This window comes from Phasianus colchicus, chromosome 22, assembly GCF_987193195.1.
Source record: "Phasianus colchicus chromosome 22, bPhaCol1.hap1.1, whole genome shotgun sequence".
NCBI classification, from domain to species: domain Eukaryota; kingdom Metazoa; phylum Chordata; class Aves; order Galliformes; family Phasianidae; genus Phasianus; species Phasianus colchicus.
This window is the reverse complement of record NC_143457.1, coordinates 3,124,251-3,150,327: the sequence shown is the minus strand read 5'-3', so window position 1 is coordinate 3,150,327 and position 26,077 is coordinate 3,124,251. Positions and strand designations below refer to the sequence as shown.

Genomic DNA, 26,077 nt, shown 5'->3' with positions numbered 1-26,077 from the left:
TAGGAGCTCCACGGCGGTGCTGAGTGGCTCCAAATCCCAACGTTGCCAGTGGGGTCAGCGATGCTGGGAGGGCACGGATGGGTTTCTTTGGGGGTTGCATTGGGGCTGCAGTGTGTTGTTTCCCCCTCCTTTTGCTTTTCGAGCCACCAGGCGCTTTCACTTGGCAAGGACCGAGGCAAACTCTCGACGGGTTTCTCCCCCCCCCACACCCCCCCTCACCCCCCGCCCTCTGCTCAGGAAGCCTGCTTTAATAGCTCAAGCCCTGGCTAGGATTTCAGGAAACCTCTTACCTCTGCTTGTGCCTCATTTCCTGACCTAATCCCTAGCTCCAGGAGGGCAGAGAGGCACCGCTCGTGCTCGAGGGGGCTCACGCCTCGCCACATCCCATGCTTGGAGACAGCCAAGCCCCCAACCCTGCTGCCCCTTCCCCTTCCCCACCTGCAGAGATTGGCATTCCCAATGCCAGACACATCACCTCCAGCTGCAGGCTTCGCCTTCCATACACCAGTGCTGGAGGGAGACAGGCTGCACGATGAGCGGTTTTGCACGGAGAGACATTTTGGCAAGGACACCTGGCTTTTTTTTTTTTTTTTTTTTTTCCAGCAATTATATATATATTTTTTAATTTCTCTCTTTTTTTTTTTTTTCTTTGCTAGCAAATTCCAGCTGGAAACACACTGGGGATGGCGTTGGCCAAAGTCAACTCCTGCCTGTTCCAACATCCCACTGGTGCCATCCCTGTGTTCTCTCTGCTTCTACAGCCCCAATGGAGAAGAAAATGACCACAAATCTCACCCTGACCCACTGCCCTCCCTCCACCATCCCCCTGCCCAGGGCTCCACAGCGTTCTCACGAAAATAGCATTAATTTATTAGACGTGCTCACACCAGAACCATGTGAAATCCAGAAGTGGTACACCCTGCTCCACCCCTTTACGCACTGGAATGGAGTTAAAAATAGAAATAAAAATAGAGATTTGAGGGGGTTTTAATGCTACAAAAGCTCCTGCTGGCACAGCTGGAAGGCCATGCAGAAGCATCACCAGCGTGCTGAGATCTCATGCCAAAACCTCCCACTGACCTGGAAGGGGGGTGGATGGATGCCCTTCCAGCTGCTCCGACGGACCAAAGGGCAAAAATGCATGAGGTGCAATAAGGGTTTGGGCTCTGCATTGGATGCTCCAAGCCCCTCGCTGCTGACGGCTGGCTCAGAACGTCCTTGGCAAGCTGGAGTGGTTTGTAAACATTTCCTACACATCGAGGTGGCCAGCAGGGAGGGAGGGAGGTTTCCTTCACAGTGAGCAGAGCCCTGAGGCCACAGTGGGTGCCACCACCAGCAGCACAGGCAGGAGCCTTTAATTCACAGCTTTGACCAGCCAGAAGGGCACAGTGTTGGAGGCAGAAGGTGGGTGGCACCCCCGGGTGGACCCCCGAGTTCTCATCTCTAGCATCTCCCACCACTTCTTTTGGGGCCATAGGACCAAACGTGTGGTTTCTGGAGCATATGGCTTCGTGGCTGTGAGGCTGAAGGTCCCCCCATTGGGAAGATGGGACCATCTTCATCTGCATGCTGCATCCCATGGGATGGACACGGAGCCAGGCACCAGCTGCCCTCGGTGGGACCAGGAGAAATAAATACAGGAGTGCGGTGCTCCCCTGCAGAGCAGGGAGGAGTGAAGTTTGGTGTGTGCTATCTCACGGCGATGGACATCCGAGGGGTAGCAAAGAGTGGTTCGTTAAGGGGCGGCCAGGATGGCTGCTGGCTCAGATCCTTCTCCAGCCTCTTGAACAGCTTGCTGGATGCTTTCTTCTGGCGCAGCTTACGCAAGCAGCCCAGCAATCCGTAGTCCAGTGCAGTCTGCAGCAAAGATATAAGTAAAACAAATTTCGGGGGGTTTCTTGGACAGATCCATGAGGATGGTGGTCTTAAAACTCCCCTGAGTGCAATGCTTTGCTACCCACCTCCAGCACAAAGGCAGCGAAGAAATTGAGCGTGGCGATTCCCAACAGCAGCAGCTTGAAATTCAAGTCATCGATGTCCTGCAGCTTCAGCAGGGTTTTGGGGAAGCCCAGAGGGTACAGGGTCAACCATATCAAGAGGCCGAAGAGGAGCACGAGGACTACCAGAAAGAGCACTGAGGGCGAGAAGGGAGAGGGCTGGGGCAGGAGCTGAAGGGCTGGGGGCAGGAGCTGAAGGGCTGGGGGCAGGAGCTGAAGGGCTGGGGGCAGGAGCTGAAGGGCTGGGGGCAGGAGCTGAAGGCTGGGGGCAGGAGCTGAAGGCTGGGGGCAGGGGCTGAAGGCTGGGGGCAGGGGCTGAAGGGCTGGGGGCAGGGGCTGAAGGGCTGGGGGCAGGGGCTGAAGGGCTGGGGGCAGGGGCTGAAGGGCTGGGGGTCTCCCCTTGCTCATGGCCTCACCATTGGTGTAGAGCGGCTCCCGAAATGGGTACCCCTTGGACATGGCAACGGCCAAAATGAGGTACTGGAAACCAGTGATGCAGAAGAGGACCGTGTTCTCATAGTTGGGCAGGTTTTGGGGAGCTGTCACTGTGCTGTTCAATGGCACATACCTAAAGAATAGACACAAAGGATCAGCGTGGTGACTGAAGTTGACTTTTGATGCCAAATCCCCTCGGCTTTGGCCAGCACCATCCAAGCTGACTTTGGCCAATGACATCCCCATGGTCAAACCCACAGCACCAGGTCCCGTACCAGCTCTGTGAAACAGTGATGAAGTAGCTGAGGACTTGCACAGTGATGAGCAGAGCGGTCTGCAGGAGCAGGCTGCCCAGCACTGGGATGCTGATCAGTGCCCCCTGGGGCCGGCGCACTCCCAGCTCCCTGGCAGGACCTGTGCGGCCCATCAGCACAGCCACAGTGGTGGTGATGATCAGGTCGAAGAAGAGAAACTGGAAATCACTCAGGTTGGTGTTGATCTGGGAAGGAGAAATGGAATGCTCTCAACTATGGAGTCACTTGGTGTGATAAAAATCAGAAGTAGGGAAAGCCCGGGCATCCCATGGCCATCCATGCTGATGGATGCAGAACGGTCCTCCCCCACCTCCCACCACCCTGCTGATGCATCCCATCCCCAGGACAGATGGACTCACCGTGTAGAGCAGCAACACGGACACAAACTGCACCAGGCTGTACAGAGCCATGTATTTAAAGACCCCAAAGGAGGTGACAAGCGAGCACCTTCCCTCCCTGCAGGCAGAATCACCATCAGCACAGCAACACAGCCCTGCCACAAACCCAAAGAGGGGATGGAGGTGCTGAGAACCCCCTGTGGGTTCTCCTCTCACCGGATAACTGTGGGCACACACTCAATGTTGGCGTGGCAGGAGGTGAAAGGTGATGCCACGGATGCTTCAGCCTCCGAAAGGGAAATGCCCACATCAGCTGCCTTCAGTGCCCCACAGTCATTGGCTCCATCCCCACACATCCCCACGCAGTAGCTGGGGGAGAAGAAGAAAAAGTGGATTTGTAACACTGACACAGTGGGATTTGGGGACTTCCAGTTCAAGCCTAGGTGTTTAGGATGCTTGGGGAAAGGGCAGGATGCAATCAGCACACTGAGAAAGCCCAAGAAATGCCTCATGTCCCCATTGTCCCCCAGACCTCAGGGCTGGGGCACTCACTCGAGCTCCTGCAGGCTGCACACCAGCTGAGTCTTCTGCTCAGGTGACATGCGGGCAAACACAGTGGCTCGGACAAGAATCTGCAAGGAGGGGATGGCTCAGCCCCAGTGACCAACACCCCACAGGTGGGATGGGGATGGGGATGGGATGCACCTTGGGCAGCAGGTCAGCAAAATGCTCCTGAAGCACGGCGAAGGATTTCCCATTCAGCGCCAGGTGCAGGCAGCCATCCCACTGCTGTGCATCCTGCAAGCAGGCAGAGCAACCCATCAGCATACTTCTGGAGAAGCAACACGTTTTTGGGATTGCTTCTCAGCTCACCTCTGGCTGCTTTTCACCCTGAGAGAGCTCTGCAGGGATGAACTTGAGGGATGCAGGCTGGTCACGGCCGGGTGGCGAAGCGGTGACAAAGACAACCCTCTCATCTGGTCCCACCATGCAGCAGCTCCTGGCCACGTTCACAGCTGTCAGCATGTTGTCTCCTGCAGGTGGTGATGGGAGGAATGGTGTAGCAGCCATGGAGCAACCAAACCCAAGCTGGCATGGTGCTCAGAGCTCTTGCTTTGCTGGAACCCACCCTCAGGGCACTGTGCAGGCTATGTATATCAAAGTGTTGACATGATATGGACTTTCATGCTGCTGATGGTGTAACAGTGGTGTAACAGGGGTTTTGCTGTTCAACTTGCTCACCCCAGCTCTAAGAGCGTTGGCTACAGAAGCAGCCAACACCTCCCAGCCTCTCCAAACCCCTTTTGCAAGGCAAAAGGGACGTGATGCAAACAAATCACGGGAATGCATACAGTCTGGGATTCCTAATAACCCTTAACCCCAACCCCAGCTCCTAACTCTAGCTCATAATCCCTAACAATTATGGGATCCCTAATCTCTAATGACCCCCCGTTGGGGGGTTGGACTCTACGATCTCTGGAGGTCCCTTTCAACCCCTATGATTCTATGATTCTGTGATTCTAACCTCAGCCTTTAAGCCCAGAACTCAACCCCTAACCCCAAACCCATGACCCCAAACCCACAACCACATAACCCTTAACCCCATAGCCCCAACCCCACCTCCCAGTGGATCCTCACCACTGATCCATGCTGTCAGAGCCCCGCAGCCCTCATGCACCCCCACGGTCCCTCCTTGCCCCCCATTCCCCATCCCTGTCCCCCCATTGCAGTGCCACCTGTCACCATGACGGGACGCACGCCAGCGTTCCTCAGCAGTGTGATCACGGGTGCTGATTCCATCTTGAGGACATTCTTCATCACCAAGAAGCCCAGGAAGGTCAGGCTGCTCTCTGCCACATCCCTGTTGGGCACAGCGAACTGCGTGGCACCACCTCCAAAAACCACACACCAAAAAAAAAAGAAAACCACCATCAAACCAAACGGGATCTAAAGCCAAAGCTGTGCGCACCCACCTCGTCAGCTGCAGGGCATCCTCAAAGCTCCTCACTGTGCTCATGGGTCTGCAAGCCAACGCCAGCACGCGGAAACCATCGGCGGTGTAATGACGCAGCACCTGGGAGAAATCCGCGGGCACTGCCGCGGGGACAGCGGGCTCCCAACAGCTCCCAAAGGCATGGGGATAGGATGGCAGTGTGGGAACGTACCTGTCTCCGTGCTGCAGAGGCTGGCCACCACCTCCGGGGCTCCTTTGATGTAGAGCCAGGCTGCGTCGTCGCCGGGCAGCTTTGCAAGGACGCTCATGCGTTGTAGGGAGGAGGAGAAGGGGAAGCGGCGCAGGATGCCCACGGGAGAGCGGTGCTTCTGGAAGACATGGCAAGCCAGGAGTATGGAGCATCCAGGGATGCAATCCAGGGACAGAATCATTGAACCATTAAGGTTGGAGAAGATCTCTGAGATCATTCAGTCCAACCATCAAGCCATCCCCAACACATCACTTATGGCACCACATTATCATTCAGGTTGGAAAAGACCTCTGAGATCATTGAGTCCAACCATCAAACAATCCCCAATGCACCCATTTATGGCACCACATTATCATTAAGGTTGGAAAAGACCTCTGGATCATTGAGTCCAACCAACAAACCAAGCCCTGTGCACCCACTTATGCCATGGCAGAATCATTCAGGTTGGAGAAGAACTCTGAGATCACTGAGTCCAACCATCAAACCATCCCTAACACACCCATTTATAGCATAACAGAATCATTCAGGTTGGAGAAGATCTTTGAGATCATTGGGTCCAACCATCGAACAATCCCCAATGCACCCATTTATGGCACTACATTATCATTAAGGTTGGAGAAGATCTCTGAGATCATTGAGTCCCCATTGAGATCAAACCATCCCCAATGAACCCATTTATACCATGGCAGAATCATTCAGATTGGAGAAGACCTCTAAGATCACCGAGTCCAACCAAACCATCTCCAACGCACCCGTTTATAGCATGCCAGAATCATTAAGGTTGGAAAAGACCTCTGAGATCAACAAGCCCAATTGCTAGCCCACTCCTCACCATGCCTACTGTGTTTCTCAGAGCCACATCTCCATGGCTCTCAACACCTCCAGGTGACCCCACCACCCCCCTGTGCAACTGTGTCAGCCCATCACCATTCTTTTGGAAATTACATTTTTTCTAATATCCAACCAGGACCTCCCCAACGGATGCTGCGAGGCACTCACCCTGCCTGGTGGCTGTTCTTCCTCAGGTGGAGGATTCATCATGGCCAAAATCTTTGTCCCAAACCACTGCAAGCCAGGCAGCTCCCCTTCATCCTCCTCAGCCATCTCCAGGCGCTGGAAGCAACGCACAAGCAGAAAGCATGCCAACACCCTCTCCACACCTGTCCCACCACTCCCCTTACCCATCCAGTGGATTCCATCATTTTAAGGTCCACGGGGTCCCCGACAGGCTGTCCCTGCAGCAGTGTGATGCTGTGGCAGGTGGCCAGGGCATGGAGCAGGGGGCCGGCAGGCAGACGGCGCAGCTCGTGGATGATGGGCATGAAGCGTCCGTCCTCCAGGGAGATCACCCCCCATACATCCAACCCTTCCTCCGTCAGCGTCCCTGTCTGTAGGATGAGCACAGTGGGGCAGGAGTAGCTCCAAGCTGGGAGCCATGGCATGAAGCCACCCCCAAACACTCACCTTGTCAAAGCACACCAAGCGGATCTTCCCACACAGGTTGATGCGGGGAGGGCTGAGCGTAGAATCACAGAATTACTAACCTTAGAAAAGACCACTAAGATCATCCAGTCCAACCCAAACCCATCCCCACTGACCACATCCCTCAGTGCCACATCCCCACATGGAACAGCTCCAGGGATGGTGACCCCACCACCCTGCTGGGCCGCCCGTACCAATGCACCGCCAGCTCTTTCAGAGAAGAAATTACTCCTAAAATCCAACCTGATGCAGAAGATGCCACGTTTCTTCAGCCTGTTCTGGGCGTAGATGGAGCCCACGGTCATGGCAGCTGGGAGAGCTGGCGGCACAATGACAGTGATCAGGTCGAGGGCACGGATGATGATTTGCCCCACGGGAACCTGGCAGGCGAGGTGCGTAAATGGGGTGAGCATCCTGATAGCATCAGCTGATGGATCTTTATGGTTGGTAGCTTTCCCCTACCTGGTTTTTCATCATGATGAGGATGCTGTACAGCGTGCCGATAAAAGCTGTGGAGAGAAAAAAAAAAACGGGTTGTGGCACAAAGCCAAGCAGAGATGGGGATTCCACCATAACAAGGAGTTCAGCTGCTCCAGGCAATGCCTCCCTACCCAGCACAGCGAGGAACAGCACAAACTTCACAGCGTCCTTGTAGAACTTGAAGGTCACGGGCTTGGGGTAGAGAATGGAGCTGATCAGGTCACCTTTGGCTGTGCAAAACCCTATGGGATAAAAGCAGGAGGACCTCAGCATGCGCTCAAAGCCACCACTCCAATGGACACAACGCGTCCGCACGGTGCTACCTGTACGTGTGACAACAGCCAGCACCTCCTGCCCCACGTAGGGCCTGGCCTGGATGATGTGTGTCCCACAGAATAGCGTGTGCCTCTGATGCTCCTTGGGGTTATAGATGGTGCCTGCAGCCCCTCCACCATCGGGGAGAGGCGTCTTCAGCACCGGCACGCTTTCCCCTGCAGGAAAAACCCAGCGGTGATGAGCATCGCTAATTTATTACCAGGGGGTGGATGCAAGGATGGAAGGGGACACTGGGATGCTCTCACCCGTCAGCATGCTCTCGTTGACCATGCACTCGCCTGTCAGCAGTGCAGCATCACAGGGGACCAGCACACCATCCAAGGGCAGGCTGATGCAGTCACCAGGCACCAGCTCTGCTGAGCTCACCATCGCCTCCTCTGCTGGGACAGCACCCGGCTCCTTCCTTTGCACCCAGAGCCCAAACCACCCCAATGCTGTTCCATCCACCACCCATCTGAGCCCACTGGGGTGCTCCCAGTGGGTTTCCCAGTAGGAAAAGCCAAGCACGTGGGGTTGGTCCCATCCCAAAGGAGCCTTTGCTCATCACAGGCATCATGCTCACCTCCGTCAGCACGGCGCACTCGGATGCTGATGGACATCCTGGCCATGTTCCGCAGCGTGGTGCTTTGCTGCAAGGGAGGGAGCTGTTAGAGGGAGCCAGAAGCAGCTCAAAAAGCAAAGTAAAGCACCTTGGTCTTGAGTGCACCAGGCTGGGGACCATGCATGGGATGTGGTCTAAAGGACTGGTGATGCGCTGGAGCTGGCTGCCCAGGGAGGTGGTGGAATCACCATCCCTGGAGGTGTTCAACATGGAGATGTGGCACTGAGGGACATGGTTGGTAAGCATGGTGAGGATGAACAGATAGTTGGACTGGATGATCTTAGGGATCTTTTCCAACCTTAATGATTCCATGATTTCATGAAACCTTCTCAATTCACACTCAGCCAGCAAGCTTTGGAAAAGGGTTATTCCACTAAGCCAGATCCCTATAAAGCCCCCAGAAAGCCAGATCCCAACACAGGGTGAGCTTTGTGAAGCATTTCCCAAGCTCTGACCACCAACCTTCCTCGTCTCGTAGAGGGACAGCCCCAGGGAGATGGTGGAGATGAGGAAGATGCAGGCGGCATAGTAGTAGTAGGCATCACAGACCCACAGCACGATGCTGAGCACTTGGAAGATGTAGAAGGGATTGAGCACCTGGAGAGAGGTTTGTGGTCAGGATGGCTGAGGATGCTCTGCAGCCAACTGGGGATGCTCCTGGGCCTGCAGTCCTCCCATGGATGCTCACCTCCTCCACCAGGAGCTTGGCATAGGACTTGACAGGCACCTCGATGAGGTTTGGGCCATAGATCTTTCTTCTGCATGGTTAAGATGGAAGGTATTCAAATGACAATGTAATGGTATATCGAGCCTTGTAACTGAGTTCCAGACTCAGACTGAGAGAGAAAATGCAAACAACAAAAAAAAAAAAAAAAAAGAAAGAAAAGAAAAACCTCATTGCTGTAAACTACCAATGTTCTGCATGCCCACCTGGAGCTGTGGTCCTGCTGGCCCAGCCCAGCCCGACAGAGATGGAGCTCTGCACAGGTCCAGCCTTCATCCAAAGCACTGGGAGAGGAGGGGGGAAAGAGAAGGAAGAAAAACAGATTCAGAATCACTGGGAGCACAGCAGAACACACAGCACGTCCACGTCAACAAAAACCCTTTGGGAAAGAGAGAGCATCTTGTTCCGCGTGCTCAGCCAAGGCTGGGAGCAGGAACAAAAGGGGCACAGTGCAAGGATTTGCAAAGGCTTTGCAACACGCAGAGAGGCCGTGGTGTGGGTGCACGACCCACAGATGGATTAGGATTGTTTTTTGGGGAAGAAAAGTACCTGACCCTGCAGTATGCCTGCCGCCTCTCCATCCAGACGTAGCGCAGCCCCTCGAAGAGATAATAGCGCAGGACGTTGTGCTGAGCAGAGATCAGGAGGCTTTTAAAGAGCTGTGGGGGGCACAGGGGAGCAGGGAGGGGGGTCTGTGGGCATCACCTCCTCCTGGTGCAGGCGGATGGTGTCCCGGCTCTCGTCCTCATCTGCCACGCCAACAGCGATGCTGCTCTTGCGGTCCTCCAGCCTGGCCCTGGGGTGATGCTCCAGGCTGCTCAGAGCACAGAACAAACATCAATCTTTACAAACACTCCACCCACATCCCACCCACTTAATATGGGTTTTGCTCACCTGCTCTCACCCAGCATCTCCGTCTGCACGCGTGCAGTGAAGCACTGCCCAAATCGATCCTGCAAACACACACAGCGTCCCAATGGATGCAAGCAGGGAACCCCATCCCACTTATAACCCCCTCCTCCCCGTGGTGCTCACCCTAATGATGACCCAATCTGCCTGCCCCAAAGCACAAGGCTTGCACATGGCTCGCACACGCAGGCTGGGTCTCCAGTGGAAGAGCAGCAGCAGCAGCCCAGCACTCAGCACACAGCACGCATGGCACAGAGCTGTGCGCCACGGCTGGCTGCGGTACCCCGTCACCTCCTGCAGGAACGCCAAAAATGCACTCACTTATGCAATTTCCTTCCAAGCAGGATGCTCTGCCTGCTCATAAACGGGTTCCCCTTAACCCCAAAGCTCTGTACATACCATGCAGGATGTGTCTGTGTCGTGTTGCAGCGTCCCGTAACCCGGCCGTCGGCTCCCCAGCAGCTTGCTGCTGTCTGCAATGCAAAAAGCAAACGTGTTATGATGGCATTGAGAGCTGTGCCAGACGGCTGGCAGTGGCACAGATGGAAACACCGGGGCAGAAGTGCCACCAAATCCAATCCAAAGCCCACAGAACCCCAATGGGTGGACAGCAGGCGGTACCAGGGGACAGAAGCTGGCACAGGGAGCAGCGCTGGGGCAGCGCCAGGCAAGCCATCCCGCAGTGCTTTTCATGCTTGTTTTCCTCCCTGTCCATTCCTCCTCGCCTGGGTGCTGGGAAACGGATGGAAAATGTGTTTTTATCCTTTTCTGTTTGCTGTTTGAGCGTCCTGCTGTGCAATGTGTGCACAGCTCCACGGGTTCAGAACCTTTTTGGGGGGCTTCACGACCATCCTGCCAGCACTGCAGTGACTCCCACACGACCCCAAGCCCACAGCTGTGGGTTTTCTCACCTGCTCCCATCCCGGCTGCTTCCCAAAGCCCACGAATGGAAGCTCCCAGCTGATCTCAAGGCACAGGATCCACCACGCTGTGCCCAGGAAGCAGCCGGTGCCAAAGAGGGGCGGGCAGAGCGTGCTAAAGCTGCACAACCAGTTTGCACACAGCAGTTTGTGGACGAGGTGTGGCCGTGCAAACACAACGCAGGGCAGCTGCTGTCCACGCTCCTGCCCCAAAAACCACGGGTCTTTATCCACCCTGCGATGCTGGATGGCAATGAGAGCATCTTTCCTTTGCAAGCTCCGAGGTGCTTTGCAAGCACAACGGCCTCCAGGGGACCTCTCTGTGCTCTGCTCTCCTGCACTTTCCAATGGGAACCCAAAGGTGGAAGAGAGGAACTCAACGCCCCGCCTGCTTGCATCCGGAGCTGAGCAGCGCACCGTGCCCGGCTGCATCTCCTTGCACGGCGTAAAGCGGCCAACAGCCGGGATACGGCCGTGCAGCTGGGGGCAGAGCTGGGGAACGGCGAAGGGAAGCAAAAGAAAAGGAGAAGAGAGCAAAGCGGAGCAGAGATGCGACCTGCGGGGATAACCGAGCCCTGGGGTCTGTGCAAACCGCAACGGCGAGGAAAAACACGGCGTGCAACCCCTGCCACGCGACCGCGGGGCTTCACCAGCGCTGCCATCCCCTCGGATCGCACACTGCAGCCTCCCAGCTTCTCATCCCCATCCCCATCCTCATCCCCATCCTCCCCCCATCATCGCCCCTGACCTGAGCTCATGGCGGGGCCACGCGTGGGCCGCCCGCTGCCGCCTCGGGGCCGCGCTGAGCAGCGGCAGCGGAAGGGCGGAGCGTGGGAGCTGCCGGGGTTTGTAGTCCTCGCACCAACCCCCCTCCCTCCGCATCATCATCATCATCATCATCGTCAGCAGCAGCAGCAGCCAGGGAAGCGATCCGTGCTCTGCCCCATAGAGCCCCAGCATCTGTGCGGAAATGCAGCAGCTCTGCCCCCATAGGGGTTTTGCATCCCCTCCCCCATTTCGGTGATGGTTGGGGGCTGCGTGGGGCTCAGCTGCAGCAAAACAGCTGTCAGAAGCGGCCCAGCCCAGCCCACCTGAGCTGCGCACACGCAGCCGTCCTCGCATAGGGTTTCTTCTGCAGGAAGGGAAACGAAGCAAACGTTTTGCTCGGGGTCTGTGCTTCTCGGTCTGTGCAGAAATAGCACTCCGCAACGTGTTGTGTCCCCGCACTGCGTACAGCCAGCCGAACCTTTGCCTTTAGGAGCACGATAAGCTGCCCTGCACCCGAGGGGTTACCGGCAGTCGGTGACTCATGCTGAGCACACAAAAACTAGCAGGCGGTGCTCCTGATAAACGCCAGCCCGGATCCCCAGCGCTTCGTTTTTTCCATATCCGTGATCCGCTCCATCGTTTGCCTTCACGTTACGGAGGATTTCCCCTCCCAGCGGATCACAAGCAATGCCTGAGTAGAACAGCTGGCAGAAAAAGGAAGGGTGAGGATTTGCCCAGCAACAGGCACGAGGTTACAGCAAAGAGGAACAGCTTTGCTCACTTCTCAGTAGAAACACCGCAGGAATCGTCCGGGAAATCCCCCTGCAGCAGCATATCTGAGCAGAACATCGCCCAAAGCGCTGAGAACCAGCCGTGATTTCCTTTATTGTGCAAGCTGTGCCGTGCATTGCCGCTTCTGCCAGTATCTCCGTGCTTTCTGCTAACGCGCTCTCATTCCCTTAGCATTAAATTAGGCGCTATGGGCGACGCTTTTCCTCGGTCTCTGCTGCCACCGCGTGGCCAAAATGCGGAACTGCACCCATAGCGGTCAACGGAGCTCCAGACCCACCCGAGTCCCCGCGGAGCGCCGCTCTGTGCCGCCCGTCTCTATGGTGATAGGTCCTCCCGTCTCTATGGTAATAGGTCCTCCCGTCTCTATGCTGATAGGTCCTCCCGTCTCTATGGTAATAGGTCCTCCCGTCTCTACGCTGATAGGTCCTCCCGTCTCTATGGTAATAGGTCCTCCCAAGCGCATTGCGCGGAAGTGAAGTCCCTTCGCTTTAGCCGCTCTGCGCCGCCAACTCTATGCTGTTTGGTCCTCCAAGCAGCACGGCGCATGCGCGCAGAGAAGCGGAAGTGGCACGTTTGAATCGTAACGGCTCTCCGCAGCGGGTCCGCCGTTCTCCATTGCGATTGGCCGCCCAGCGGTCATTAATGATGGCTGACATTACATGAAACGGCCCACGGCGTAACTCGACCCCTTAACCTCAGGCCTTCCTTCATGTGCTGGTGCTCCCACCATCGGGCTCGCAAGGAAAGAAGCTCCTACACGAGCACAGCCCATACGAGCACCAGCAGGGAGGTTTTCCTACGCTGGATGAAGCTTTGAGCGATGAATTGCTGCTGTTTGTCACCAACCACCCAAGCAAACGTGGCAGCACACGGCTGAGCTCAGGGCTTCGGAGCTGCTGTTCCCCCAGCACGTCTTCCTGCGAGCAGCCGGCGGTGCTGCGATGCTTAGCGGGGCTTCCTGCTGCACGAGCTGCAAGAAGAGCAGCCTGGGGCTGCATCCTCGTCTTCGTTTCAAGCACAGAACCTCCAGCAAACTGCCTGACACGGTGCCGAACTGCCTGACACAGGAAGCTGGGAGGTGGTACAGCCACCGAGCAGAAGGATGGCAAAGCATCCCCCCCCCCCTTCTATTTTTTGACCTTTTGGGGGGAAGCGAGGCTTTTTTCTTACCTGCATACGAGCCCTGAGCAACGCAGAAAGCCATCTCACCCTGAGGAAGGGTCACAAAGAGGGTTTCAGCCTCGTGTGCTGAGTGCATCAGGACAATCAGGACACGGCCTCCTCCCCCCCCCCCCATCATGTGCATCCCGACTCACGTGTCAGCCCAGCACCCCCCTCCTCACCCAGCAAAGCGCCCTCTGTTCTTTCTTTCCCCCTCTGCTATTTCATCTGATGACCAGGAGGCTCTGTAATTTATCTTGTCCCCACCGCCCCAAATTTATTTCATGTCAGTCCAAAGGGCTGCACGCAGACAAGGGCTCCCTGTGATAAACCCGCTTTGATGGTCCCTTTGACATCTTTCCATCGTGTGTTCAGCAGCATCCACCGTGACCAGGACACCACAATAACAGCCCTATGCAGAGCCAAGGCTGGGTCACATGCATGGCTGCAGGGAGAGGAGATGATGAAGAGCAAAGCCATTATAAATATCTTTGGATTGCTAGTGATTCCTCTTCCTTACACTTATGCAAGTGCAAGCCTCATTTAGCTGGACCACAGACCAAGCCAGAGGCTATGCATAAGAAAAAACTTGGATCAGGGCAACTTTTTATAGCCTCGATGAGGCAGCGATGGGGGGAAAGCTTTCTCTTGCAGAGCCATTTTTTCTCTTTATCACATGGTGGCCCCTCATGACATGCATGATCTACAACCAGCCACAGGCAGACTGAAGCTTTCTGGGGTGAAACATCACCACCGAGCCACACAAATGTGTCCTGTGCTTTAGATGTGTTCTCTGTCCCAGTCCTGTATATCTTCAGATAAGTAGTACTGCTTGCTTAGAACTAAGCATGTGCATTTAGTTATCGAATCGTGGCTTAAAGAAATTAGAGCCAGATAATGACTGCAGTTATTCTCATTTATGTATGTAATGACTTCTCTAAAGGAGATATCAGCTCGCTTCCACAACACAACCGCAGAGCAGATATGAACGCAGATAATTCTGCTCTGTGTTGGTGGTGTTCCCAGCTGCAAGTCAGCAAAGGTCTCTGAGAAGGGATTCAAGCTGACAGCTGTAAATCCCTGCAGAGTCAATGGCATCTGAGTGGCAATGGAGCACCCATGGCACTTAATGTTGGTGAACTGCTTCGTTGCAGTGGCTACTTGCCTGCCAAGGTCATTGGCCACGACTTGGGATCTTCTCGGGACCAAAACAGAAAGATTTCACTTGATGGATGTTGACCTCCTGCATCCCTTCCAAAGTAGAAACCATTCCATTTGATGGGTATTTGTGTCCTCCACACCTTATGCTGCACAACGTGTGGTTGGGATGGGTTGATAGTGGGGTTGGGTTGATGGTTGGGATGGGTTGATGGTTGGATGGGTTGATGGTTGGGATGGGTTGATGGTTGGATGGGTTGATGGTTGGACTTGATGAACTTAGAGGTCTTTTCCTACTTTCACGATTCTATGACTCAAGTAATTGAGATTTTTGCCCTTTGCTTAAGGCCCAGGCAGCACTGGAGGTCAAATAGCAATCATTCTTAAAGAGAATTCAAGTATTTCTTGCTGAGGGTCTCATTTTCTAAACCCAAAAGCCCTCAGTGCCACCTCCACCCCCACCAGACAAAGGTGCTGCTCAGCACAAATACACTCCCCTGGCCAACTGCTCGGGGTTAGCACCTTGGTAAGGCAACACCTTGAGCAGCTCCCTGTCTTTCATTGACCCTCACTGTGCCAAGTGGCACAGAAACTCAAACCATCAGACACGGAGAATGCTTTTTTCCTTCTGTCTGCACCTTATTTTCCCCCCTCCTTGCGTTTTCCAGCTTAATGTCTATTCACACTGATCCCTACGCCTTGACACTAACATGACACAACAGGTGAGACATCTGTCTTCCCAATTCACCTGCTTCCCTCCCTCCCTTTTGACACAATCTTGGCACTGGAGACCTATCCAAAAATCCCCTGCTGGAAAAACAAATGAGTTTGCCTCAAGAAGGAGCTCTGAGGAGGAATGAAGGACATTTCTCATGGCGGCTGATGGACACCCCAGCCTCTCTCTGCAGGGCTGGAGGTGTTGCAGGTGCTAAGCAGGGGCCAGGATTGAGTGGAGAAATGCGTGTGGTGAGCAGGGCTGTGCGTTGGGTGGGATTTCACTTGTCATTATTCACATATTTGTTACAGCTACCAGGCGGGGCTGTCAGCTGCCTTCACCCATCTCCCACCTCATCCACCCAGACAGAGATAAATGGCACAGGAGCACCCGGCAGCACCTCTATTTCACGCCCCTAACCAAATCCACATGAACCTCCCAGCAATGCATCCTCCCAGACCTTCACATTGTGCTTCCATTCCTCTGCACGTTGCAGACAGTGGGGAGATGCCTTCAGCTGCATCCCCCCCCTTGTGCCCAATACCAACCCTAAACATGGCACAAAAACCACCCTCCCACCAGGCTTTTATTCCCTTTATTTGGAGCACCAGCTCTCCCAAAGAAACAGCCCAGAGTTCTGCTCTTGTTTAAAAGCATGCCACTAAAAGGAGCAAACTCACATCTGTGGAGCACTGAGTCATGACTGAGCCCTGTGTGCATCTCATTAGCAGCAAACATCCTGGGGCTGGCTATAAATACACTTCTAGTTACTCAGAAGCTCTTTGAAAGTTCCCCTGTGGGATTTGCATGTTGCAGATGGGAGCCCTCCTGCCCCCCCAGCAGCATCGTTTGTCCAGAGGAGATGCAGGCATGCAATGAGCATGAGAACAGCTCCCAGCCTGGCTGATGAAGTCTTCACTGATGTTTTTTGCCCAGCAGCAAGGACAGCAAGCACACAAGCATGAAATCCCAGCTCCAGAGGTGGTCGGCTGCCTGCACGTTGGCACAGCCAGCACCCAGTGCTTTAATGCTACTGAGCATCACAGCTCAGAGCACAGTGCAGCTTTGTGCAGCGCAGAGATTTGGGGCCACCCAATATGAGGACACAGGATTCTCCAGTTCTCCTCCAAAGCCAGCAGAGCCTTGCTGTGTGCACATCCCCAGAGCTGCCCAAGGCCAAAGAGGACAAAACACTCCATCTCAAGCAGCATCCACCCCCAGGTCCTCTCCCTGCAGTTGGTCTGTGGCAAGCAGTGGTGATAACACACCAGCAGCCCATCTCCTGCCCCTAGGCAGCTGGCTCTATCCCAGTCACTTAAGTCTTGGCTCAGAGCCCTCAGTCCTGGACTCATTTTGCTGCACTGCTTTGTGTGCAGCACTTCTGGCAGAGGAGATGTGCTTCGTCCAGCCAGGATTGGGCATTGCTATCCATCCTCTCGTATCTTTTTCCTTCTGCAGCTATTCCCATGCACATCAAGTCCTAAAAGGAAAGTAGAACCAACAGCATTTCACCACACGATGCTTGCATTTCACTTGAAGCACTCCTGTTAGCAGCTGGAGGCCAACGATGCATCCGGAAAGTTCGAACCTAACCTTAGCACAGAATCGTTTGAGTTGGAAGGGACCCTAAAAAGCCATCTGGTCCAACACCCCTGCAATGAACAGGGACATCTACAGCTTAGGCAGCTTGCTCAGAGCCACGTCCAGCCTGACCTTGTGTGTGTCCAAGGATGGGACAATCACCACCTCTCTGTGCAACCTTGACCCCTAACTGATCCCAAGACCCAAGGACGGCTGCGATGCAGCTCAGTGGCTCTGCAGACACAGAGAACAGGAGCTCAGCATTACAAGGAGATGGCAGCCTGCCCAGGAAAGGGTGAGCCAGGGACTGAGAAATGCAATGAGACAGCCCCCGTGTATCCAAGTCATTCACCTTCAGCAGCTTGGCAAAGGCTTCCAACCCTGAAACACTGCGGGGCTGTTTTTACTGCTGCCGAAGCCATACAAGTAATTACTATTCCTGAATGAGCACAGCTTTTCTGGACTCCCTTTTAGAGAAGTCTGCACACAGCTCTTACCATTATTAACTGCTCTTGTATAAACAAGGCTTTGAAGCTTATGGCAGCTAAAGCAAGCTCCAAAAATAGCTTGGGCAGGAGAGTTTTAAAGAAGGGGGTGAGGGCTATGGGGTGTACAGGCTGGGTTGTGCAGTGTGATGTTCCTCTCTTGAGTCCAGAGGGCCTTGGGAAGAACTGTGTCTTTTTCCAAACGTCCCATTAGAAGCAGGGTTATCAGCCTTGATACCAAGGCTCCATCTCCTAGACACAGGGAAGAGTCAAGGCCATGCAACGTGACCCTATATGAAGATGCTAAAAGGGGTCAATTTAGCCCATTAAAACCAGGAGCTTTGTGCTGCAAGAAGCAGGACCTGGGGCTTCACCATCACACATCCAAGGAAGTACCCACCCTCACCATTGTGCACTTGTGTAATGCAAACACTGCACCCCAATGGCCCAACAGAGCCCATCCACCCACTCCTCTGGGTGCTGCAGGGAACGTCTGAGCAGCCAGGACCACGTTCTGCTCCATCTTAAGCAGCTTCAGATTTGAGCCCAAGCAGCAAGTCAGAGGGCAAGCTGGAAGGTTAAGATGGAAGTCCACCCTGTTGTAACCACAGGTGCTCAGGGTCACATTTTTAGAGCTGTTTACAGACAGACCCTCTCTGTTCCCATCCTGAGGGTATTCAGCAGTCTAAAAAAAAAAAAAAAATCATTATCAAGAGTGAAAAAGAAATCCCTTCTTTCATTCTCTAAAATTAACATCAACTCCTCGAAATGCTCATTGTGCTGCTGCAATTTTTCACACACCCTGCAGTCTAACCACGACAAGGGGAGACACAACAGTGGTTATGACCCAACTTTCTGGCTAATTAAGGAGCTTGTCAAAGAGCTGCTTCTTTCCCTGGAAAGCCCAGGGCTGGAAATAAGTGGTTTCCTTGGCACGTGAGCGAGCCTGCAGCACAGAGACATCATGGCATCCCATTGGGTTGGGTTTGGCCATCCTATCCCTTCTTCTATACTGTTGTATAGAAGAATTCTATACAACGTTCTACATTGTATTCTTCTTATGCTTGCATTTGTTGTGAGAAACAGAAATGAAAACTTCAGTGTCCCAACTCAAACAGGGGTTGGGGCTTGATGATCCTTGTGGGTCCCTTCCAACCCAAACCATTCTATGATTCTATGAAATCAATATCTGATCCAACAGATTGCATAGAATCATAGAATGGCCTGAGTTGAAAAGGACCACAGTGATCATCTGGTTCCAACCCCCTGCTATGTGCAGGGTCACCAACCAGCAGCCCAGGCTGCCCAGAGCCACATCCAGCCTGGCCTTGGATGCCTGCAGGGATGAAGCATGAGCACCTGCCTTGCCAAAGCTGGGAGCTGACACGTACCCACAAACTGCCCAAAAACGAATCAAAACACTCAAAGGAAACCCTTTAAAACCTTGCAGGTGGGGAGAAACTTTGTCTCCGTGCTGTTCACACATCCCCACTGCAATGGTCCAAGCCAACCACAGTTTTACAGTTCCTGAAGAAGAACTTTTACATCACCAGTGCTTAGATTGAAAATCCTCACGGGATATCTCAAGGGGATGTAAGAAGGAAGGGGATGGACTCTTCAGCAGGTTGTGATGGGACAAGGTGAGATGGTTCCAAACTAAAAGAGGGGAGATTTAGATTGAGTATAAGGAAGGAGTTTTTTTTACAATAAGGGCAGTGAAGCACCGACACAGGCTGCGCTGAGAGTGGTGGATGCCCCATCTCTGCAGATATCCAGGGTCAGGCTGGATGGGGCTCTGAGCACGGATGGAGGAAGAGGAAGAGGAGGAAGAGAAGGAAGAGGAGGAAGAGGAGGAAAACGAGGAAGAAGAGGAAGAGGAGGAAGACAAGGAAGAGGAGGGAGAGGAGGAAGAGGAGGAAGAGGAGGAAGACGAGGGAGAGGAGGAAGACGAGGAAGAGGAGGGAGAGGAGGAAGACGAGGAAGGCGAGGAAGACGAGGAAGACGAGGAAGGCGAGGAAGACGAGGAAGACGAGGAAGACGAGGAAGGCTCCCATCCCTCCTGTCGCTTCCCGGCCGTGCCGCGGGGTGGCAGCAGGCGTCTTCCGATGGCAACGGTAGGAGCCGATCTCCATCAGCCCTGGATGGAAGCATCCCTATGGATGTCGGACCGCTGGAAGTAGATAGGGGTAAAACTCACCCCATCCGCACGCCGAATTTCACCATATGCTAATCTCGTGCCGTGAAAAAAGATGCTTCTGTGATCATGGTTAGGACGGGAGGTAATGGCCTTAAGTTGTGCCATGGGAGGTTCGGGTTGGAGATTAGGGAATATTTCTCATCCAAAAAGTGATGCCCGGGGGGTGGTGAGGTCACTGCCCTTGGAGGCGTGCAGTGTGGAGATGTGGCACTGAGGGATGTGCTCAGAGGGCACGGTGGGGTGGGTGAATGGTTGGACTGGATGATCTTAGAGGTTTTTTTCCAGCCTGAATGATTCTATGCTGCTGGAGGGGCTGGTTGAGAACACAGCGGTTTGTTGTCATCTCCTGTTCTGCAAAGAGTTTTCTAAGGGGGAAAAAAGCTCAGCAAGCTTTTTCAGCACTTCTCCATCCCTGTATCAGTGGCTTTGAAACCACCTGTTTGCAGGCACAGCTCTCAGGCCACTCATTGCTCCTGCACAAGCTGCAGTGAGAAGCAAGATTTCACCCCTTGGGTGGCGATACAGGACAGAGCAAAGGGGCTGAAGATGCTGAGCGGTCAAATAGAGCTTTGAGAAGTATACCTGGGTGTCCTTGAAGTCCTCACCTTGTTCTATCCAACCCCCTGCACCAAATCTGCATGGACCAGCAAATTCTACCCTATTGCTCACCCCATTCCCCCTATCTTGCTATGAGGACAGCACCATCCGACATCCAGCACTGCGAGCTCACAGTGGGATGCTGTGGATCCTGCTGCCCTGACCAGCAAAAAGGAGCAGGGAGCCTGCTGCTCACCACAATGTCCCGCTTGTTGCACTGCAAAGACCTTTAAACATCAAGGCAATGTGACATTTTGGAAAGGAGAGATCTTAATAAGACATCTGAGCTTGATCATTCCATTCCCAGCAGCAACGCGCCGTAATTTATCACCAAAAGAAAGTGTGGGGACAACGTGGTGCAACGCATCGAGGTCAATGAAAACATATGCCAGGCTCTATTCTCATTTATATGCCATCCCCTAGAGTTTTTATTAGCAATTTATTCTGTATTCTGCTCTCTATGCGTGGGTTATAACAATATCTTCTGGCTTGACTGGAGCTGGGTGGCTGGAAGGGGCAGCGCTGGGATCAGATCACTCCCAATAATTCACATCACACTGAGCTGTGTGTGTGCACACCTACAAGTTGCACATCTCACCCTGTCCTGAGAGACCTCTTCAACATGTACATACCCTTGTAAATGTTATCTATTCGTAGTCATTGGCTTTTGACCCAATAGGTCTGGTCCCATTCAATGGTAACGGCCTTGAGTTGAACTGGAGGAGGTTCAGGTTGGCACAGCTGCCCATGGAGGTGGTGGGGTCACCATCCCTGGAGGTGTTCAGTGTGGAGATGTGGCACTGAGGGGGGTGGGCCGTGGGCAGGTGGGGTGGACTGGGGGTGGGCTTGGTCTTTTAGGGTCCTTTTCCAACGTTAATGACTCTCTGATTCAGGGAAGCATCACTTTGAGAGGGGCAGAGTGAAATAAGCCTCATCTTCATGGTGATTTTCTAAACAAGGTTGATATTGGAAAGAAAGGCAAATTAAATTCTAGAGAAAAGGAGGGGGAAAAAAAAACACCAATAAACAAAGCCAACCATCTTCTGACTGCAACAGAGCCAAGCCAATGGACAAAGAAACCCCACCACATTTAAAAACTTGGGGGAAAAAATAAGAAGTTTATGTGGAGCAGCTCTGCCCTCATCACCCTGTGGCCCCAAGACAGCAGCTTGCCTTCCTCCAACCCACAAAGCCCCCATCTCACTCCAGGGGGTTCCCTCCCTCCCAGCCAAGCCCCCACTCCTCTGCTGGCTCCAAATTGCTTTAAGCAAGGCTTAAATCCTGCTGACTTCCAGAGGACAGCCTGGAGGCATCCGAGATTGCCAAAGGAGTGGGGATGGAAGCAAAATGCTCTGTGCAAGGAGGATGAGGGGCTCTTGGTGAGGACGCGTGGGGTTCATGTGTGGTTCTACCAAGGTGCAGGAAGGGGTTTTGGAGGGGAAGTTGGGTGTTGCTTTCGGTATGGGCTGGAACAGAAGCAACCCAAAGACACTTTAAGCATCCCTTCCCTTCATTAGGAGTACATTCCCATGACCTGACCCATCAGACCTGTTGTCTTTATGGGTTCTTATGGGGAAAAACTCATCCAAGCAGAACCTTTGGACTCGGCAAGAACAGAGCAAGACCAAGCATGAGCCTGCTTTTAATTCTATGCGGCTAGCAAGTGGCCAGCACCCCCTCCTCTGAGCATTTCCACCCTTTAGAAGTTAATTCTCCAGCAACTTTATTTTAGAGCAATTTCCAGTTCCCATTCTGCCCGCTGTGCTGGGCGATAAGTGCGGCTCGCCGGCTATCTGCCTGCCTCCAGTCTGGAGATAGCTCTACCTCTGCCCAGGATGGTAGGAAAGTGGGTCCCCGGATTACGATAAAGGCACGGGGTTATTTCATATGCTGAGCAGCCCTGCTAACTTCCCTCCCTTTCTACCAGCCTCGCACAGGCTATTTTCCATGCTGCTCTATCTCCTATCAATGGGAAGCAGTCAAGTAAAGGGCTGCATGTTAGAGGAAAAGAGCCTTCTTTTACAGATACTGCATCATCCAGAGCTAATGTAACCATGGGCTTAAAAAATGATAGAGGTAATGGTTTTAAATTAAAAAAAAAAAAAAAAAAAAAAATCTAATCAAAACCAGCAAAGGTGCCTCAGACAGAAAGATTTTCATTTTAACGGGGGGAGAGGGGAAGAAAAAAAAAAATGCAATTTGATTCTTTTTGTTCCAAGAGAAGTCTTTTTTTTTTTTTGGGGGGGGGGGGGAGCTTGTTAATTTGTTTTTCCTAACGCCGAGAAATAAGTTGTGAATGTTAAATATTGGCTTGCAGAACGGGGCCCCAGCCCTGCTTTCCATTACGCCGGGCTCACATCCAGCGCCGCGATGTTGCATTGGATGTTGGCCAAAGTAATTCAGATCGAAATCTCATCCTTATTTGTGCTATGGATCTGTGCAGCACTTTGGGACCTTCTCCAGGGTTGGGCTCTGGAGCATGGATGGGGCTGTGGGTGTCGCTGCTCGTTGCAGGGGAGTTGGAGCTCGTGGCCTTTAGGGCCCCTTCCAACTCAATCCATGCTATGATGGTCTCCGTAGGCTCGAATGGTGCCAGAAGCAGGAGGTCATTCTGCAAACATTTAAGTATAGCGAAAGCAAGCAAAACAATTCAATTACGTGCTTTCAACACTTTGTCACCTACGTCAAATATTAAAGCAAATCAGTTGATTATAGAGAGAACACGAAGAGAAATTAATGGGAGAGAAGAAAACCTCTCCCCTCCTTCCTAATGAAAATTCAGGAAATGAGAATTGACTCTTGGAGGAAAGGAAAAAAAAAAAAAAAGAAAAACCTTCCTACCTTATTTACGGGGTTTGTCAGCAGATTTTTTTTCCCCTTGCTTTACGGTGCATTAGCAACTAGATTGTCTTTCATCTCACAGCCCTGAGCTGGTCTCAAGGAAAAGAATTCCTGTTTAAAAGCCAGCACCAAATTAAAGTGAGCTCCCCACCAAGGGGCTCTTCAGACCCAAAGCCTTCACGTTAAATTTGGTGCTGTGTTTCCTCTCTTGCAGATCTCAAACACTTCCTCAAGCTTCATGGACAACCAGTGTCTTTGGGAAGGATCTCCTGGAATTGATGACCAAAACTGGGAGCATCTTCCACACAGCAGCATGATGGAGATGGTATCTATGGATGCCAGCTTCATCAGTATATCTTCGTATATCAGTATATCTTCTGTCATACGGATAGGATTTGTCCTACAGCTCACTCCCACAGACTCAGAATCACAAAATCCTTAATGCTGGAGGAGACCTCGGACATCAAATCCAACCAACAACTCATCAGCCAGCTGTGGGGTTCCCACTGACACAAGACCCCGAATGGAAGCACTTTGAGCATGTGAATCATAGAACCATTGGGGCTGGAAAAGACTTCCAAGACCATCGAGTCCAACCCCAACCCATCCCCTCTAACCACGTCCCTCCGTGCCCCATCTCCATGTTCCTTGGGTGTCCACCCAAGTTTGAGGGGAAACCCATCCAGGAGCCGGGTGACGCCAATGGAACCCCCCACCCTTGACTTCTCACCTCCAGACAGAGGTGCAGATGTTGATCACCCAACGTTTCTATTAGATCCCAGTGACAGCTGATTGCAATTTTAATATCTGTTTAATTATTCCACTGCCAACCCAAGCAGCAGTGATTATTGCATGAGATTAAGCACAACGAGGCTGAGCCGCGTGCAAATTTCCTTCTGTGTTTCTGAAGACTTATCTCCTTCAGACAAAAAAATTATGCATTTCGTAGATCGGGATTTTTTCTCCTTTAATGTTTTGTCTCCCAGCATAATCAGTATTATAGGATGAGGAAAAAAATGGCTCAAAAATAATAATAATAATAAAAAAAAACATTTTAAAAGGAAGACAAAACGACGCCGAGTTTCACGTTAGGGAAGCAAACAGCACTCCTACAATGGTGCTCAACCCCAAATGAGAAAGCATTTTTGCAGAAGCTCTTCCCACAGCAAAGAAAGGCAATAACCCCTCATTCCCAGCACTTCTGGGCACTGATATGGAAGAAGGATCACCTTCAGGATGCACCCATTGCTACAACCAAGCGGGGACAGCAGTTCCCCTTCTGGTGTTGCCCAAGTTAATGGCATCCAGTTGGTCTCAAGAAATGCACCCTCACATTAACATGATAAAACCAACCCATAGAAACCTTTTTTTTTTTTTTTTTTCCTATTGAAAAAACACCTGGCCAAAAGTATTACCACCAAGGGCCTTAGCGGGGTGCAAGGGTGGGAGCCCTTAACTCAGTTGCCAATAAAACATTTTTCCCTCATTGTGGCAGCCTCCTCCCACCTCCTGACCTCTCCCATTGGGGGTAATTAGAAGCTACCTGGTGTGAATGGAAGGGAATTGAAGGTTGAGGTTTAACCTTTTCTTCCCCTGTGCTCATTTCATCCCTCTTCCTCAGGGCTGGAAGGGCCCAAAATTTCCATCTGGGTTTTGGGAAGGGATGTAAAGCCTTGCTTAAATTGCAGCACGGCAGTTAGGAGCAGGAACAGACCATAGTGGGGGATCAGTGAATCTCACACGGGTCCAGGAGAAACAGAACCCACAGGGAAACAAGGCAAGCATCACAAAAAGCAGAGGATGAAAGGAGCCAACAGCCCTCCCTGCTGCCTGCTGAGCACCCATACAGGTTCTGCAGGTTTGGAAATGACCAGGGAAGAGCTCTGCTTTGGGGAAAGTCAACTCAAATCCCACTCCATGCAACGTTATGTGAATGATTTAGATGCATTCAACCCTTTTCCTCTACCATCCAGGATGAGGACAGGTCAAGGACCAGCCCTAAGCCTAAAGCCCAGGACGTGGGGCTGCATCAGACCTTACACATGATGGAAAACCACCATCATCCTCTAAAGCTTGTGCACTACAACCAATATTATCCTGCTTTTACCAATTTCTGTCCTCTAAGAACACCTATTTTAGAAGAAACACCATTATCTCCTCATTGCCTGAGTAGAGTTTGGATAGAAAGAGTTTATTTGTCTCTCCTGAGCTCATGGACCAAAAGCAGAAAAAAAGAAAGCTATAAGGCCTATTAATATTTTAAAAGAAATTAATTTAAAAACCCTAGCAATGGTACAGCTTTGCTCTATGGCTTCAAGACTATCAACACAGTAATATTACAATACGTATTTTTATCAGTATGTTTGCAGGGTTTTATAGTTGCTTTTTCTTCTCATTCATTTTTTAGGCTGCAGGGCTGGCTGCAGTCGCCTGGGCTCAGTGATGGAGCATTGGGTGGGATGGACAGTGCCATGGTTTTGAATTCAAGTATTTTCAAGACACAGTTGATCTGGGAACCGTGTGGGAGAAGAGGTAGAAGTCTCTGCAAATGCATTTTTTTTGATCTGCCTTAACACTACCACTATAGAGAATTAAATGGAATTCATTTCTGTGATGAAGGAATTAATGGCAATATGGAGAATCAGGTTCAGGTAGGAGACTTGAATCCAAAGAAGGGAATAAAACCTTGAAATTCAAATGAAAAAATTATTATATAAGCATAAAGGGAAGTTATTTTACACCTGTAAGACTAAATGTATAAATATGAAGCAACCGCTCCCTCTGGGAAGAGAGGATTGTGCTTTAATTCACCCAGACAAATATGCAGTTTGGTTCCATCTGATTCCTTACACTTCAAGAAAGGCCAAAGCAGCCCTTTGTGTTGTGTCTGTGCCGTGCACACAGCTCCTTCCAGGGCAATATTGGTGCTGGATGGACTTTTGATGGATGATCTTAGAGGTCTTTTTCCAACCCTAATGGTTGGGTGGTTTCCCTGGCTCTTGGTTGAGGTTTCATAAAGCCTGAGCTTAAAGGAGGTGAGTT

At 52.3% G+C, this 26,077-nt stretch overlaps 1 protein-coding gene across 1 annotated transcript; it reads right to left on the bottom strand.

The window, feature by feature from the left end:
* Nucleotides 1-846: 846 nt before the first annotated feature.
* On the bottom strand, nucleotides 847-10,718 carry ATP13A2 (ATPase cation transporting 13A2). The gene is made up of 30 exons (XM_090123067.1): nucleotides 10,442-10,718; nucleotides 10,220-10,293; nucleotides 9,947-10,114; nucleotides 9,806-9,864; nucleotides 9,617-9,725; nucleotides 9,461-9,540; nucleotides 9,118-9,195; nucleotides 8,876-8,945; nucleotides 8,650-8,784; nucleotides 8,149-8,215; nucleotides 7,832-7,963; nucleotides 7,574-7,741; nucleotides 7,382-7,492; nucleotides 7,233-7,279; nucleotides 7,014-7,150; nucleotides 6,753-6,804; nucleotides 6,470-6,676; nucleotides 6,288-6,401; nucleotides 5,250-5,406; nucleotides 5,058-5,178; nucleotides 4,821-4,945; nucleotides 3,958-4,118; nucleotides 3,790-3,882; nucleotides 3,637-3,716; nucleotides 3,301-3,453; nucleotides 3,106-3,202; nucleotides 2,708-2,931; nucleotides 2,414-2,565; nucleotides 1,962-2,134; nucleotides 847-1,857 (listed from the first exon to the last, which is right to left on the bottom strand). Exons 1-30 carry the CDS (start codon nucleotides 10,533-10,535, stop codon nucleotides 1,690-1,692), a joined length of 3,606 nt encoding a protein of 1,201 aa, XP_089979193.1. The 5' UTR covers nucleotides 10,536-10,718; the 3' UTR covers nucleotides 847-1,689.
* Between the last annotated feature and the right edge of the window lie 15,359 nt (nucleotides 10,719-26,077).

Excerpts from the sequence above, each read along its gene's own strand:
- ATP13A2 (XM_090123067.1), bottom strand. The coding sequence starts at position 10,535 with ATGGACAGGGAGGAAAACAAGCATGAAAAGCACTGCGGGATGGCTTGC. Across the intron at positions 3,454-3,636 it reads TGCAGCCTGCAGGAGCTCGA|CTACTGCGTGGGGATGTGTG; the intron begins GTGAGTGCCCCA and ends CTTCTCCCCCAG. Across the intron at positions 3,203-3,300 it reads TGTGTGCCCACAGTTATCCG|GGAGGGAAGGTGCTCGCTTG; the intron begins GTGAGAGGAGAA and ends TTCTGCCTGCAG.